The sequence below is a fragment of the Pygoscelis adeliae genome, unplaced genomic scaffold, assembly GCF_000699105.1.
Source record: "Pygoscelis adeliae isolate BGI_AS28 unplaced genomic scaffold, ASM69910v1 Scaffold27, whole genome shotgun sequence".
NCBI lineage: Eukaryota > Metazoa > Chordata > Aves > Sphenisciformes > Spheniscidae > Pygoscelis > Pygoscelis adeliae.
Window position 1 is genome coordinate 5,534,489 of NW_008825410.1, and position 12,715 is coordinate 5,547,203.

Here is a 12,715-nt window from a genome sequence, read left to right on the forward strand (position 1 = left end):
AGCAGCTTCGGCAGCAGCGCTGGACAGAAACCAACCACAGACAGTTATAAAACACTGTGCTTTACAGGCAAATTACTTCTCCTTAGATCAGAGGAAACAAAGTACCCAGGAGAGGAAGAAAATCTAACTTTTGGGAGGTTATCATGGTTTCGTCCCAGAACATCTGCCGGCCCCGGTGTCAGCACGAGGCAACAAACACATGGCACGAATCCGGGAGTGTAAAAGATGTGTCACTGCAAGAAGGAGTAGGAGGAAAATAAAGCAAGTTGACAGCTCACATCCTGTGCCATAATCCTAGAAATTGTTAATATTTACAAAATTAACAATATAACCATTGACAATCTCACTCCTCCTGGTTGTCATGAGGATATGAACAATTACCACCCGCTCCAAACTGGAAATATTACCCATCTCCGGAGCTCCTGCTGCTCAGCACATGTGGGGATGGCACAGACTCGCCCTCCCAGCTTTCATACCAGCACCAAGCCGTGAGCCAGCACGGAGCACCCAAGCATTGCCGGGGCTGGAAATGCCTCCTGACCTCACTCTGCTCCCTGGGAGGGAGCAGGGGGTCTGGCAGAGCAGGAGGGAGGTTTTTCCCTCTCCTCAGCTCCTCCAGAAGCCCAGCACCCAGCCCTGTGCACTGCAGCATGGTGAGGAAAGCCCGGAGGAGGAGGATGGGGAGGATACGCGGTGCTGGAGGGAGGAGAGGCAGGGCCGCGCTGGCTCAGATCGTACCTCCGAACAAGCTGCCATTTCAGGAGAAATGCCCATGCTGCTGGTGTGATTTGCCAGCTGTAAGGCTGGCAGCTAATTGATGAACAGATGCTACAGTGTCATTTCCTTAATAGGAAAGACCTGGCTAAAACCAATATAGAGATGCTTGAATACCAGTGACTCCATGGAAAACATATTTCCAGACTAACAATCATAAAAAGGTGAAACTTTAGAATCAGTGTTGTTGCCCACATCTTTTTTAAATAAGAAAGAGAATAGCAGCAGTGCCCAAGTTCACAGAGCTGAGATTTTTTTGGTTGTGTTTTTTTTTTTTTTTAAACTGTTATCTGTCCATCAGGAGGACTGCAGGAGGCAATAAAGCATTAACAGACACTGTAAGTATAAGAAAACCATGGATGGTGCCTGCACATGCGGGACTTTTGGCTTAATTTTGCTCTATCTTTAGCAAGGAGCATTAATTCCCCAGGCCGCTCTTCGCACAGGCACAGCATATCAGTCTTATGGTAATTTTAAAAAGTTTTCTTTGTCAGTGTGCATTGTATGCAAAAAAATCACCAAATTCTTTCCAGTTCACTGTATGCAAAATCAAAACAGAGAATTACCTGCATCGTTGTTTTCAAAGAGCTCCCAGGTGCTGGAAAGCTGTAAAAAGCAAATTTCCTTCTCACAGGAATCATTTTCTCCCCTTGAAGTGACATGTTGTTGGCTGTATGAGAGGTTGGCCCAAAGAGGCAACCTGAACGAGTGACCGTGAATGAATGGATGGCAAAAAAGTCCTTTTCAAGGCACCTTGAGATCAGGGATCTCATTGTCAAGCAGGCCAGTGTAACAATATTGACCAGAGAAGCAAAGAGCTGCCTTTACAGAGCTCTGTGCTCCAGGTGGCACAACACGATCGCTCACCTCGGGGCAGCACCCAAGGGCTCACTGGAAGGGGCCTCAGTTTGATGGATCCTCTGGAGAAATGACCATGGGGACCATAAGAGGGACCATCTCGAGCTGTGATGGTCATTAATTGGTTCACCGCAGTAGGACACAGCAGTTCCTTTCCCTGAAGTACAGTGGGAAAATAAATGTGACCCAGTAAAATGAAACAAGTTAGTTTTAAATATTAAAAAAGCAATGACTCGAAGGAACAGATACATAAAATCATCTAACTCACATTAAAACTGTTGTGTAGTTTGCGCTAAGAAGCTGGTACCTTTTTAAAAACACTAAAACCTTAGCATGTTATGTCCCAGATGGTTTGCTTTTCTTCCCCATGTCTTTTATTCTGCCCCGAGCCTCTGAAGAGCACTCCTTTTCCCTCCCATTTTGTTTTCTGTTTGTAAAGCTTTATACATTTCAGTTTTTCGTCATCTTCTCAGATCATTATCTTATTTTTTCATCTTTCTTTTCAAGAAACTTCTTTTTTCCCCATCTGCCACCATCTTCAGTATAACACTTCTCCCTTTAGGATTTCTTTTATCCTTCTCATCTTTACGCCTTTCACTTATTCTTCCCCAGACCCTTCATTCTTGCTTTTGCTTGTCAAAACTGTGTTTCTTGCTCCTTCATGGGGGAAGAAGTGGGAAGGTTGGGTGGATTTTTTTGCTATGAACACCCGGGAATGCTCCAATCAATACTTCGAAACCTTGCAGAGGAGAGCTTGCACAAGTCTTTCAACACTTTCAAAATTTGCAACAGCAGTTAATGGAAGTCTGACTAATGCTTGAAAATCAGCAGCTTATTTTAAAGTGGTGCTGTAGCTTCCCACTAATAACATTATCAGGCCTTCCCCAACAAGCTTTTATTTTTACATTAGAGGCTCTACTTCATGCTTTGAGACCCTTGTAGCCCCATAGCAACTTCTCTCTTTCTAAACCCCAAGACGCAGAGCAAGTGACGGACGCAGTCTCAGACACCACCCGGATGCCTTTAGCTCTGGCTGGATTTCTGTTCAAATCAAAGGAGAGCCATATTGCTACCTGGCTCACAGAAAACCATGTCCAGGTGTACCCAGGGAGATTTCAGAAGAGCAGTGAATCCAGTTTAGCTGGAAGTGAGCATACGTAAAACGTCTTCAAGCCTGAAAGTAGGGGTCTAGCCATGGCTGCCCTGTGGGCATTGCCACCCCCGAGGGCTGGGGTAGTGTTCAGTGCCAGGGAAGGATTCTTGGGGAAGGATCTAGAGCCTCTTCACCCCTTCCCGATAGGTGTGCTCTTGCTATTTATTTTGTTCCAAAAGGAATTTGCAATAGTAGTTTGGGGATCTTCTGACATTTCACCGACATTTCTTCAGGGCTTTTTGTAGCACCATTACTATTGTCATGAGGTACCCTCACGTGTTAATGCCTACACTAGATTTAATTGTGTGCATTCCAGTTGGGGGCCAGTTTTTGCTGTGAATTCTTAATATGCACCCAACCTAGCGCCTCCATGGGCCTGTTTCAGTTGGACATGTTCCCCTAGACAGATCACTTAAGAGATCTGGAAAACCCTCTGCAGAGCTTGCAACAGATAGAATTGACTGTTCCTGACAAGTCTACCATTTTTACTGTTTTTCATCTGCCTATCAAGACCGCCTCATTCTTCTGAAGTACCAAAGACCACTTAAAATGTGTCTAAAGCTTGATGCCAACTTCTTAGCCCTGCTTGCCAATTCAAAAAATCTGTTGCAAAATATATGTCAATACATTTATTCCCAGACTAAGGCAACCAACCATGTATTACTTAAATGCTGGGGTAATCCTAAATGCGACCGAGAGGCTGGTGCTGATAACAGAGTCTTCAGATACAAAACGGCTTTTGTAGAAAGTATCATTTCTAGCATGAGATATTTAAAACCTTTTCTTCTCTCATTGAGCTCAACAGGCCTGTTTTGGCAGTCTGGGCATGTTTCCTGGCTTGCTGTCCGGACGGCAGCCGAAACTTGGCAATGGGTTGCTCAGTTACAAAATTGATGAAATCGGAAATCAAGGGCAGGAAGGTCCTGACACGTGTGACCTAGGTATGAATATCTGTTCTTGCGCTTTGAGTTTCCTGGTTAGCTTTTGCTCTGCTAAGACTAAAATTCTTTGGAAATCACTGTCTGTAGATTTTAGGTGTTTCTTCCCCACTGGTAAGACCTGAGGATATTTGAGATGGTAAACAATTTGCGGCTTCTGAGCTTGGTTGTGGTGCCAGCTTTGTACAGATAAATTTAGAACCTGTGGCATTTTCAAAAGCCATTTGGAACAGCTCTTCAATACAAGCACTTTCAGCAGAGATTAAATACATTATTTGGGTTTTCTGCCTAAAAAAAAAAAATCACTTAAAAAATTGGCAGAGATACCATTTTCTTCAAATGAGAAAGTTCTCTTTCCCCTAGTTGAGGCTGGCAATTGGCAGCTCTTTACAAAGACAATTTTTTGTTTAAATTTCCTCTCTCCCTCCCCCTACTCCTTGATTTCAAAATAACCATCAAGGCAAAAAAGCAGGACATAGCAATGTAAAAAAGAAATAGAAACTGATTACAATTTTTCACTCCTTGAACAGAATGCTTTACATTTTAACTAACTTGTATCAGATAAAATGCTATCGCATTCCTACACAAGAAATTAACACATTGCAGGAAACTGGACGCATATGTTCCTCAAGGAATTCACTACTCAGAAGTCCTACTGAAGAAATTGAAACACAATACAAATAAAGACCTTTATTAAAATCACTTGGAATATTATATGAAATTTAATATCGTATAATATAGGTGCAAAACCCCTGATATTAACAAGACGTGGTACATGCGAAGAGAGGACATTAATATACATATAAATAGAAAAGCTAAAATGTGTTTGACAGTGATATATTGAATGGCTACATAAATGTGACCATAATTAGGAGAATATGTAATTTTGTGTTCCTTAAGCAATATCTTCTAAAGCAGTATACATAGTAAATTGCTTTTACCTCTAGTGTCTGTTTTGTTATGAGTAACAGGAGATGCGTAGGAATATTATAGGCACATGCAAAAGCAATGTAAAAGATATAAAAACAGAGGCAGAAGCCAGGGACTTATTTGTTCTTGGCTGCCAGAGGCTTACGGCTGATCTTCTTTGACTTGTCATTGTTCTTCTTTGGAGGTTCAGGATTCGCCTGCATGTGTCTGCCATAAAGACTGTAAAGAAATGAGACAAAAAATATTTGTGATACAACCATTAAACACAGGCTTTTACTCTGCAGCATGTTAAACAATGCATCCAGTTACTAGAAATAAAAAAAGGAAGGTCATTATATTTGTTTTGCCTCAACACACTGAATTTTCTGTTAGATCATGCTGCAGTCCATAACACTAGGTTTTTTGTGACTTATGAGGAGAGTAACATCAGGAAGAGCAGGCCTTTGGAGCAGTGAAGGAGTAATCAGTTTCGCCTTCAGAAACTAGCAACCTTTATTCTTGCAGTTATGGGATTAAGGCTCGGAAGGCTGCAAGGATGTGTACTCAAGTCGACAATGACAAAAATTGGGTTGAACTGGAGAGATAGAGTGCCCACTTAGAGCAAAGTGAGCATCATCCCTAACCAGAAAACCCAAGGGCTTGATAATGTGACAGAGAGCAATGGTGTCACAGCCGCCTTTGCTGCTCACACATGATTGATAGTCCTGGGACAGCTACCAACACATCAATGCCACATTAGTAAGTACCACTGATTAAATGTTGACAAAGTATCCTACAATTAAGATGGCTAGCATTCACAGCGAAGCTAAATAGACTACATGGCTGAGAGGATCTTGCTAAATATCACATAGTAATTAATAGATAATTTATGAGTAATCCTGATTAAACTAAATTAAAAACCTACCCAAAATAAACACAGCTCAAACTTAACTTCCCTTATTGACATAAAGTGCTTTTTGAAGACATACTTTGTGGGGCTGTCAGTGTATCTAGAAGGGAACAGAGACGAGCTTTGTTTCTGCTCATTCAGCTGTATAAACACTAGCAATGTTGACACCAATACTGAAATCCCTCTGAAAGGTGTCCCCCTGCTAATACTTCAGCCCGATGCTGGTGAGTGTCCACCCCAATCCCGTACTAGGCTGTTGCCAGTCAAGTTGGACACTAACTTCTACCACTTGATAGGAATTCTGCTACTGAAGAAGACAACGGCACCAGTTCCCACAACAGCCTTCCTTGTGCTGCTGCACCTCCACCTTTTGGTGGACTTTGTCAAGAAACAGGACAGATCCAGGGGCTTGGGCTTGAGAAACTCTGAGTCTTCCCAGAATTGCCTTTTGATGCGTCAAAATCTGGACAGGTAGCTGTCAGCACAGTTGCCACAGAACCCGGGTCCTGCATTTTCATGTGTCTGAGGCACGCAGGAGGTCCCAGCTGTAGCAGGCGAGCTGCCCTGGTCCATCACACACACCCTCACATGCACTCTTCCCCGCTGCAGTCCGTGTATGTAGCTTGCATATCTGTCCAGCCCTTGCTGCAAACAAGGACCAGGTACAGATCCTTTTGCTACTTTTGCTTAGTCATGTCCAGACAGACTTAGTTACTCATGATATGTTGTTGCTTATCCAGAAAGCATGACCTGATACACAGTTCTGCAGTGGGTATCACCCTGAGCGGGTATCTTGGAGATAAAGTGACTCTTCATTTACAGTGACCTCTTTTGCTTTGCAGGCTGAAACCAATTTCAGCAGAGGATGGGGCCTCCTTCTTCTACAGGGCCTGGTGGACTATGCAGTCAACCATATGCAAGAGACATTAAACAAGGATCCAAACAGATAGAAATACTCTTGAATTACTGTGCTATAGGCATGGCCATTTATGTCAGATACAGAGAGATTTTAACTAAAAGTCATACATTGCTCTCTACAGCCTCCTGAGGAGGGGAAGTGGAGAGGGAGGTGCTGATCTCTTCTCCCCGGTAGCCAGTGATGGAACACATGGGAATGGTTCAAAGCTGCACCAGGGGATGTTTAGACTGGACATTAGGAAGCATTTCTTTACCAAGAGGGGGGTCAAATGCTGGAACAGGCTTCCTAGAGAGGTGGTCGATGCCCCAAGCCTGTCACTATTTAAGAGGCATTTGGACAATGCTTTAACTTTTGGTCAGCCCTGAATTGGTCAGGCAGTTGGACTAGATAATCATTGTAGGTCCCTTCCAGCTGAAATATTCTAGTCTAGTCTAGTCTAGTCTAATTATATTCCATTCTATTCTATTCTATTCTATTCTATTCTATTCTATTGTCAGGATATTAAAAGCTACCACCTGCTCTGAGCTTTATTTTGCTGTACTGGAAGCTACTTCAACCCTGGGGTTCCTGGACTGCAGAATGGGATTAGAGCTTCTTGTAGGGTGGGGTGGAGAGGCAGCGCTTGCTTTCAGCTCCTCAGCAGCTGCAGTTTTACATCATGCTGCTAAAAAGGCTGCTGTCAAGGTGCACTGTACCCAAAACAGCCTTGCTCAAGGAAAATACAACTGTAAACTATGACATTACTTCACCTTACTGAAATTTTATGTGTGCCATCACCTACTGTCAACAAGGGAATGCCATTTCCCGATGAACGCAGAGAGCCCTGACCCTCCGTGATAACGGCATGCTTACTATTAGTTACAATACACATATTTTTCTTTTCATAAGAGATACAGCCCCAACAACACAAGGCTATATTTTATCAAAGTACACAGTACGTGTACTAATCAAATATCCATCCTAAATAACTGTCCTGTTTTGGAAGGCGTTAAGTGAGTTGAAGGAGGGAAGATATGGAAGGAGATGTTTCGGTGTCAGGAAATACTATCATTGTGGAAGAGCACAGAAGTGTCTTTCAAGGAGGTTGTTCCATCAGAAACGAATCCAAGGTAGAAAAATTCAGGGAACAAGCAGCATCTTGTTCTCAATGATATACAGCGCAGCATTTGAACCAGTGTCAGCAATAATTTTGTAACTCTGAGAAGTTAGCAACAGAGAAGTGGAAATGCATGCTCAAATCTGTGAACACCAATAGTTAGTTAAAAATAGCATTCAGGTTGTTTTTTGGCTCTAGAGAAATAATGCTACGTTGGAGTAGAATGTGAGGTTTTTTCATATAATGAGAAAGTCTCCATTTGGGACTTTAAGCACTGAATTAACAGAGAATCCACTGATCCACTGTATCTGAGCACAAAAAAACCTTTGCGGATGGGAACAGAAGTCCCCTCTCACTGTGCTGTCCCACTCCTGCTGCCCCACAGCTCCTTTGCCCTCTTAGTGCCTGCCCAGAAAGGACTACAACAGCTTTAGTGGTTTTCAGGTGTTACACACTCTTTTTTTGCTCAGGTTGGTTTAGGGTCCACTTTTTAACTTTGGAAACTTTATATGAATTTCCCTCTGAGATGACACTTTTGGCATTCATTCTGCCTCTCATTTCCTGCTTTCTCAGTGCAAATGTTCGTGTTTGTGGACTGGCAGAGCTCGGATTAGTGAACTTTTTCTGAAGTAAAAGGGTGCGGTGGAAATTCTACTGACTACACGGATGCTTTTGAAGTGCCGAAACTGAATATTGACAATTTTGAATGAACTTCAGAGTTCTGGTAAAGTCTACTTGGGTAACGCCTTATGACTGAGAAATGAAGTCCAGCGGCCACTGCATGTGTTAAGCAGTAGAAGTCCCAATTGTCCTGTAAGTATTTTTGGTAGCAGTTTTTCTTTGATATTTACTCCTTATGATATTCAGTGCTATTGGTGCTCCAGCAATTCCCTCCACCCCATGCAAATACTATGTTAGTATTAGTAGACATGTATGAGTTGCAGACATCTGCAGCACTTTTACGTTCTTTTTACTACATTCTTTTTACTTATTCTCATGTCCAACCACTTCTATCGGCACGTGCACTGAAGTCTCATCCACGAAAATAATTATTGGGTTTGAAATAAGCAAATCAAATATATCTACTTAGGTTTCTCTGGCAAAATTTCAAGGAAGTTTCAGCTGCACATTGCTATCTCAACTGAAGATAAGTGCTTTACAATCTATCATCACAGTAGTCTGCTACGCAAAGAGCAAGGATCAGACGTATTTAGATTATACAAGCCTTCACAGACAGGGACTCTCTCTTGTGTTTGCACACATCAAATACGAGGAGACATATGGTGTCACAACAACATTTAAATACAATAATGACTGTGATAATGCCTCTGGGACAGAATTTGCCTTCTGTTACACTAGGGAAAAGAGAATTCACGATTTTCAATGAACTTCTGGTACAACAACAGACACCACTTTCATAGCTCCCAAGGAAAAAAAAAAACAGAAAAAAAAAAAGAAAAGAAAAAAACTAGTGGAGCTGATCTGCACAGAGAAGCAACTATCTGAATTACACGAGAACCTATAACCCCTTGGCTGTAATAGATGTGGAGTTTACATACACAGTCCTTAATGATTTCTATACCTACTGGAAGGATACAGCCACAGAAACCATAGCTTGCACGTCACCGTCTGTCAGCCAAGGCGTAGTAACTAATTGTGTACATGCTCTTGCTCTGGCATCACTGCAAAGTCAAACGTGTTAGGCAGAGACACTCGCACACCGTCCTCGGCAGCGGAGGTCAGCTTAAGACATGCACACAGTTACACAGCTCAGCTGATGGATGGTAATGTACTAGATGGCGGCACCTTGACGTATCTGTTTGTATGACTAGACCCTTAGTGAAGGCAGATGGTCTCCATAAACAGACAAAGGAATATCGAGGCAGATTGTGCCTACTGTTTCAAGGCAGATTTGTGAGACAAGTGCTGATAATACATTCATGGCAGCACCTTCACACTCGATATTTTGGAACGTCACCTGTTCATGGGGCTGGTATAGCTCTGAGCAGGACACTATACACAGCTCGCAGACCAAAACCTCAGCTGAAGAATAAAATCTGGCGTGCAAATAAATATTTGAGATGTTTGTGGCTTGCCCCAACAGTCAGAAGCTAGTTATTATAACCACAGTTCACAAATTGCTGAACCTTTGTAGACTTAGCAGCTACAGTATTGCATGCAGCCTTCTCATTATATTAAAGTGAAAGGGGAGATTAAATGCAAGACTGAAAACGCAGAAAGACCTCAGACAGAGATTTCCAGTTGCTTTCTTTCCTTATATATATTTTTCAAAGTAAATACTTCTCATGAACATAAATGTTTCTTTGTATGCAAAATAAACATAAATAAAATCTCCCTGCATTCTCTATCTGCCCCACTAGAAGTAACAAATGAGAGCACTATGGCTGCTGCAGCAAAACTAACAATATCAAGTGAGAAAGATGCTCATTAAACTTCATCATTCTGTCTACTTTAATGATGCTTTTACTTAATAAAAATTCCCCGAGCAGTTGCAAGGATATTAGGCAAGGTCTTTGGTTATGTATCAGGGGTCTAAGCTGTCACTAGCAAGCATGCAGTTCAGGAGGGGCAAAAAAGAAAGAGTGAATACAGCTTTCTTTTAATAAATTCAGAGGGAATCAATAACCACAGCCTGCCACATTACTCAAGCATTTAGGAAAGTAGGTGATCCTTCTGGATTAAACTACAAATTGCTAAATGTTGCAATTTACAGCATAAGATCAGGCATGGAGACTTGTAACTTGAAAGCATACAGTCTTGCTACTAAAATACATGAATTTAAAAAAGAACTATAGTTAAAATTCATAAAGTTCAAAAAGGCCACTTTCAAAAACCACCTTCAGCTCAATTGCCTCGATTTTTTTCTCTCTTATACAACAAAACACTCGCTAACTGAAGGCTACATGCTCCCAGAGATGAAGAGAGTGAACTTGTGTAAGCTAGTGAACTAGTGAGTGTTTGATGCACACACTGGTTTTCTTGAGTTTAAGCATTTTGAAAGAGGATTTCAAGAATGAGCCGTAAGAAATACATTGCTCTCACTTTATGTCTGTAGTAGACTTACAGGGTGAGTGTGCAGAATGAAAAGGACACGCACAGTTAAATATGATCCTGGAGAGATGCTACCTCCAGGTATGTACTGTAATCCGAGAAACAAAGGTGAAACATTCCAGCGCTGCTCGCTTTTCCAAAAGCTCGAGCTCAGGTTCAGGTGGGTATTTAATGATCAGACGCAGCTTCAAATGTGAGTATTTACAGTGACCTCAACAGGACGGTCCCCAGCCCCAGCTGCTGAAGCAGGAGAGGGGAAAGACTGAATAAGTGGTGATATCACTAGCGATGCAAAGCTGAAAGAAGTGCTTGCAAGACTGATACGTGCTGGCTAGCCTGTATTAGTTAAAATTCTCAAGCACTTACTGCAAGATGCTTTTGCCCTGGCAGTAGCTTATTGCTGCTTCGGGTATCCTCTCTGAGCGACTGAGACTTGCCTTTTCTCCTGTGGGAGCTGCTAACATGTCACCTCCTCAAACCACATCTTCTCCCAGGAAGGGGTCAGATACTGGGGTTTAATTTGCCAGTAATGTACCAGTGAGGGAAAATAGTGGGGGTTAAAATTACTTTGCAATTATCATATTATTTTGGTAGTTTACCAATAATTTATTTTTATTCTCGGTGACATAAGTAAGATGATTTAAATTAAGAGGGACATTGCATGGGTAAGTGAAATGAATATCTGGTTTCCTTGCACACTCAGACGGCAAGCTGAAGTTTTAGGATTCTTAATAAGGAAGAACAGACAAGAGTGACTCATTTTATTCAGCTAATTTTTTGCCCCTTGTTTGCGAGTGTTCTGAGAGCAGATGGCAGCAGTGTCAGAGATGTTCATCATCTGAAGCTCTCTGCAAGTTTCTTCAAAAAACTCAGCTTTGGCCTGTCATCTGTCTGTGTACCAGCTCACTCCTCATGCTCCGAAATGGAGGCAGCACTGACTGGTTGAAGGGGGTAGGCGCTGGCAGTGCTGCATGACTGCTATGCTGCAAGAGCCTCTGGGCTACTAAACCTACAGCTCTTAATGTGTGTAAAACTGCTCCAGTATTTTTAGGTCTGTAACAGTTTGTCTTCTTCTATTGCCCACTCACACTCTGGTACGCCTAATACTTCAGACTACCCCAAATCTCCACACACCAGAGCACAGTCCCAACAGTCTGAAATGTAACAACCTGTGATATTTTTCCATTCCCTCCACTTGCCCCAATAATCTTTATGACCCAAAGTTCCTGCAGAATTTTCCCTGGCATCACCCTCCCTAATCCCCCCAAGTCCTGCACTTCACCTTTCAAAGGACTTTCTACATCACCAGAAATCCCTAATCCCCTCAAGTGCTTTCTGGGGTCTCAATGCCCAGAGGCACTCCGCAGGGGAACTGATCACCTCTTCCCATCTTGATTTAGCTCTTTTTTGTAGCTAGTTTCATTTTTTGGAGCCCGAATTAGATAAGAAGGAGAGGATTCAGTACAGGTGGAGAGATAGGTATCCAAGCCCATGTTGAAGTCAGTGGAAATCTGGCTACTTAAGCCAGTGGAGTAGAGAGCTTTTTGGGTGACCAAATACAAGTGTCTGCTGTGAGATGCTTAGTTGCTATACTCTGTTACAGATTTTCACCAACTACGGTGGACAGTGGGCAGCTAGCTGACACATAGACACTCACGTTTAGATATTTTAAAATGCTAGATGAAGTCCACCCAAAGCAACCACTCCCTCTCTGTTCCCACTTTGCATGCTCTCACAAGCTGTTAGCTACCTTACATTATAGACTCTGCTGAGTCATGCAGTCCAATGTTGACTTACTGCGAATGCCTGCCTAAAAACACTCCAAATCTCAATAAGCAAAAAAAAGTATTCTGCCAAAACTGTCCTGGAGCTCACTGTCTCAGAATGTGCATCCTCCAAAATACCCCCCCGCCCCCATCCTATGTGCCTCCTACTGGCCACTTCATCATTCAATTCCCCACAGGGCTCCCTTCTGCCGGATCCCTCAACCCCAGTCTCTCCCCTTTACACTTGCTGTGCCATGCACCTGAAGAAGAGAAAGACTCAGCCTCTATGTGCCATGTTTCCCACCCTCTTTCACTACAGG

General features: G+C 42.6%; 1 protein-coding gene across 1 annotated transcript in view; it reads right to left on the reverse strand.

Annotated features, from left to right (window-relative positions):
- Positions 1–4,395: 4,395 nt before the first annotated feature.
- The window catches only part of RSU1 (Ras suppressor protein 1), a 101,612-nt gene continuing 93,292 nt past the window's right edge, over positions 4,396–12,715 (reverse strand). Inside the window, exon 8 of the mRNA XM_009330600.1 lies at positions 4,396–4,872. Coding sequence (XP_009328875.1) covers positions 4,770–4,872 — 103 coding nt within the window. The 3' untranslated portion in view covers positions 4,396–4,769. The remainder of the gene's footprint in view (positions 4,873–12,715) is intronic.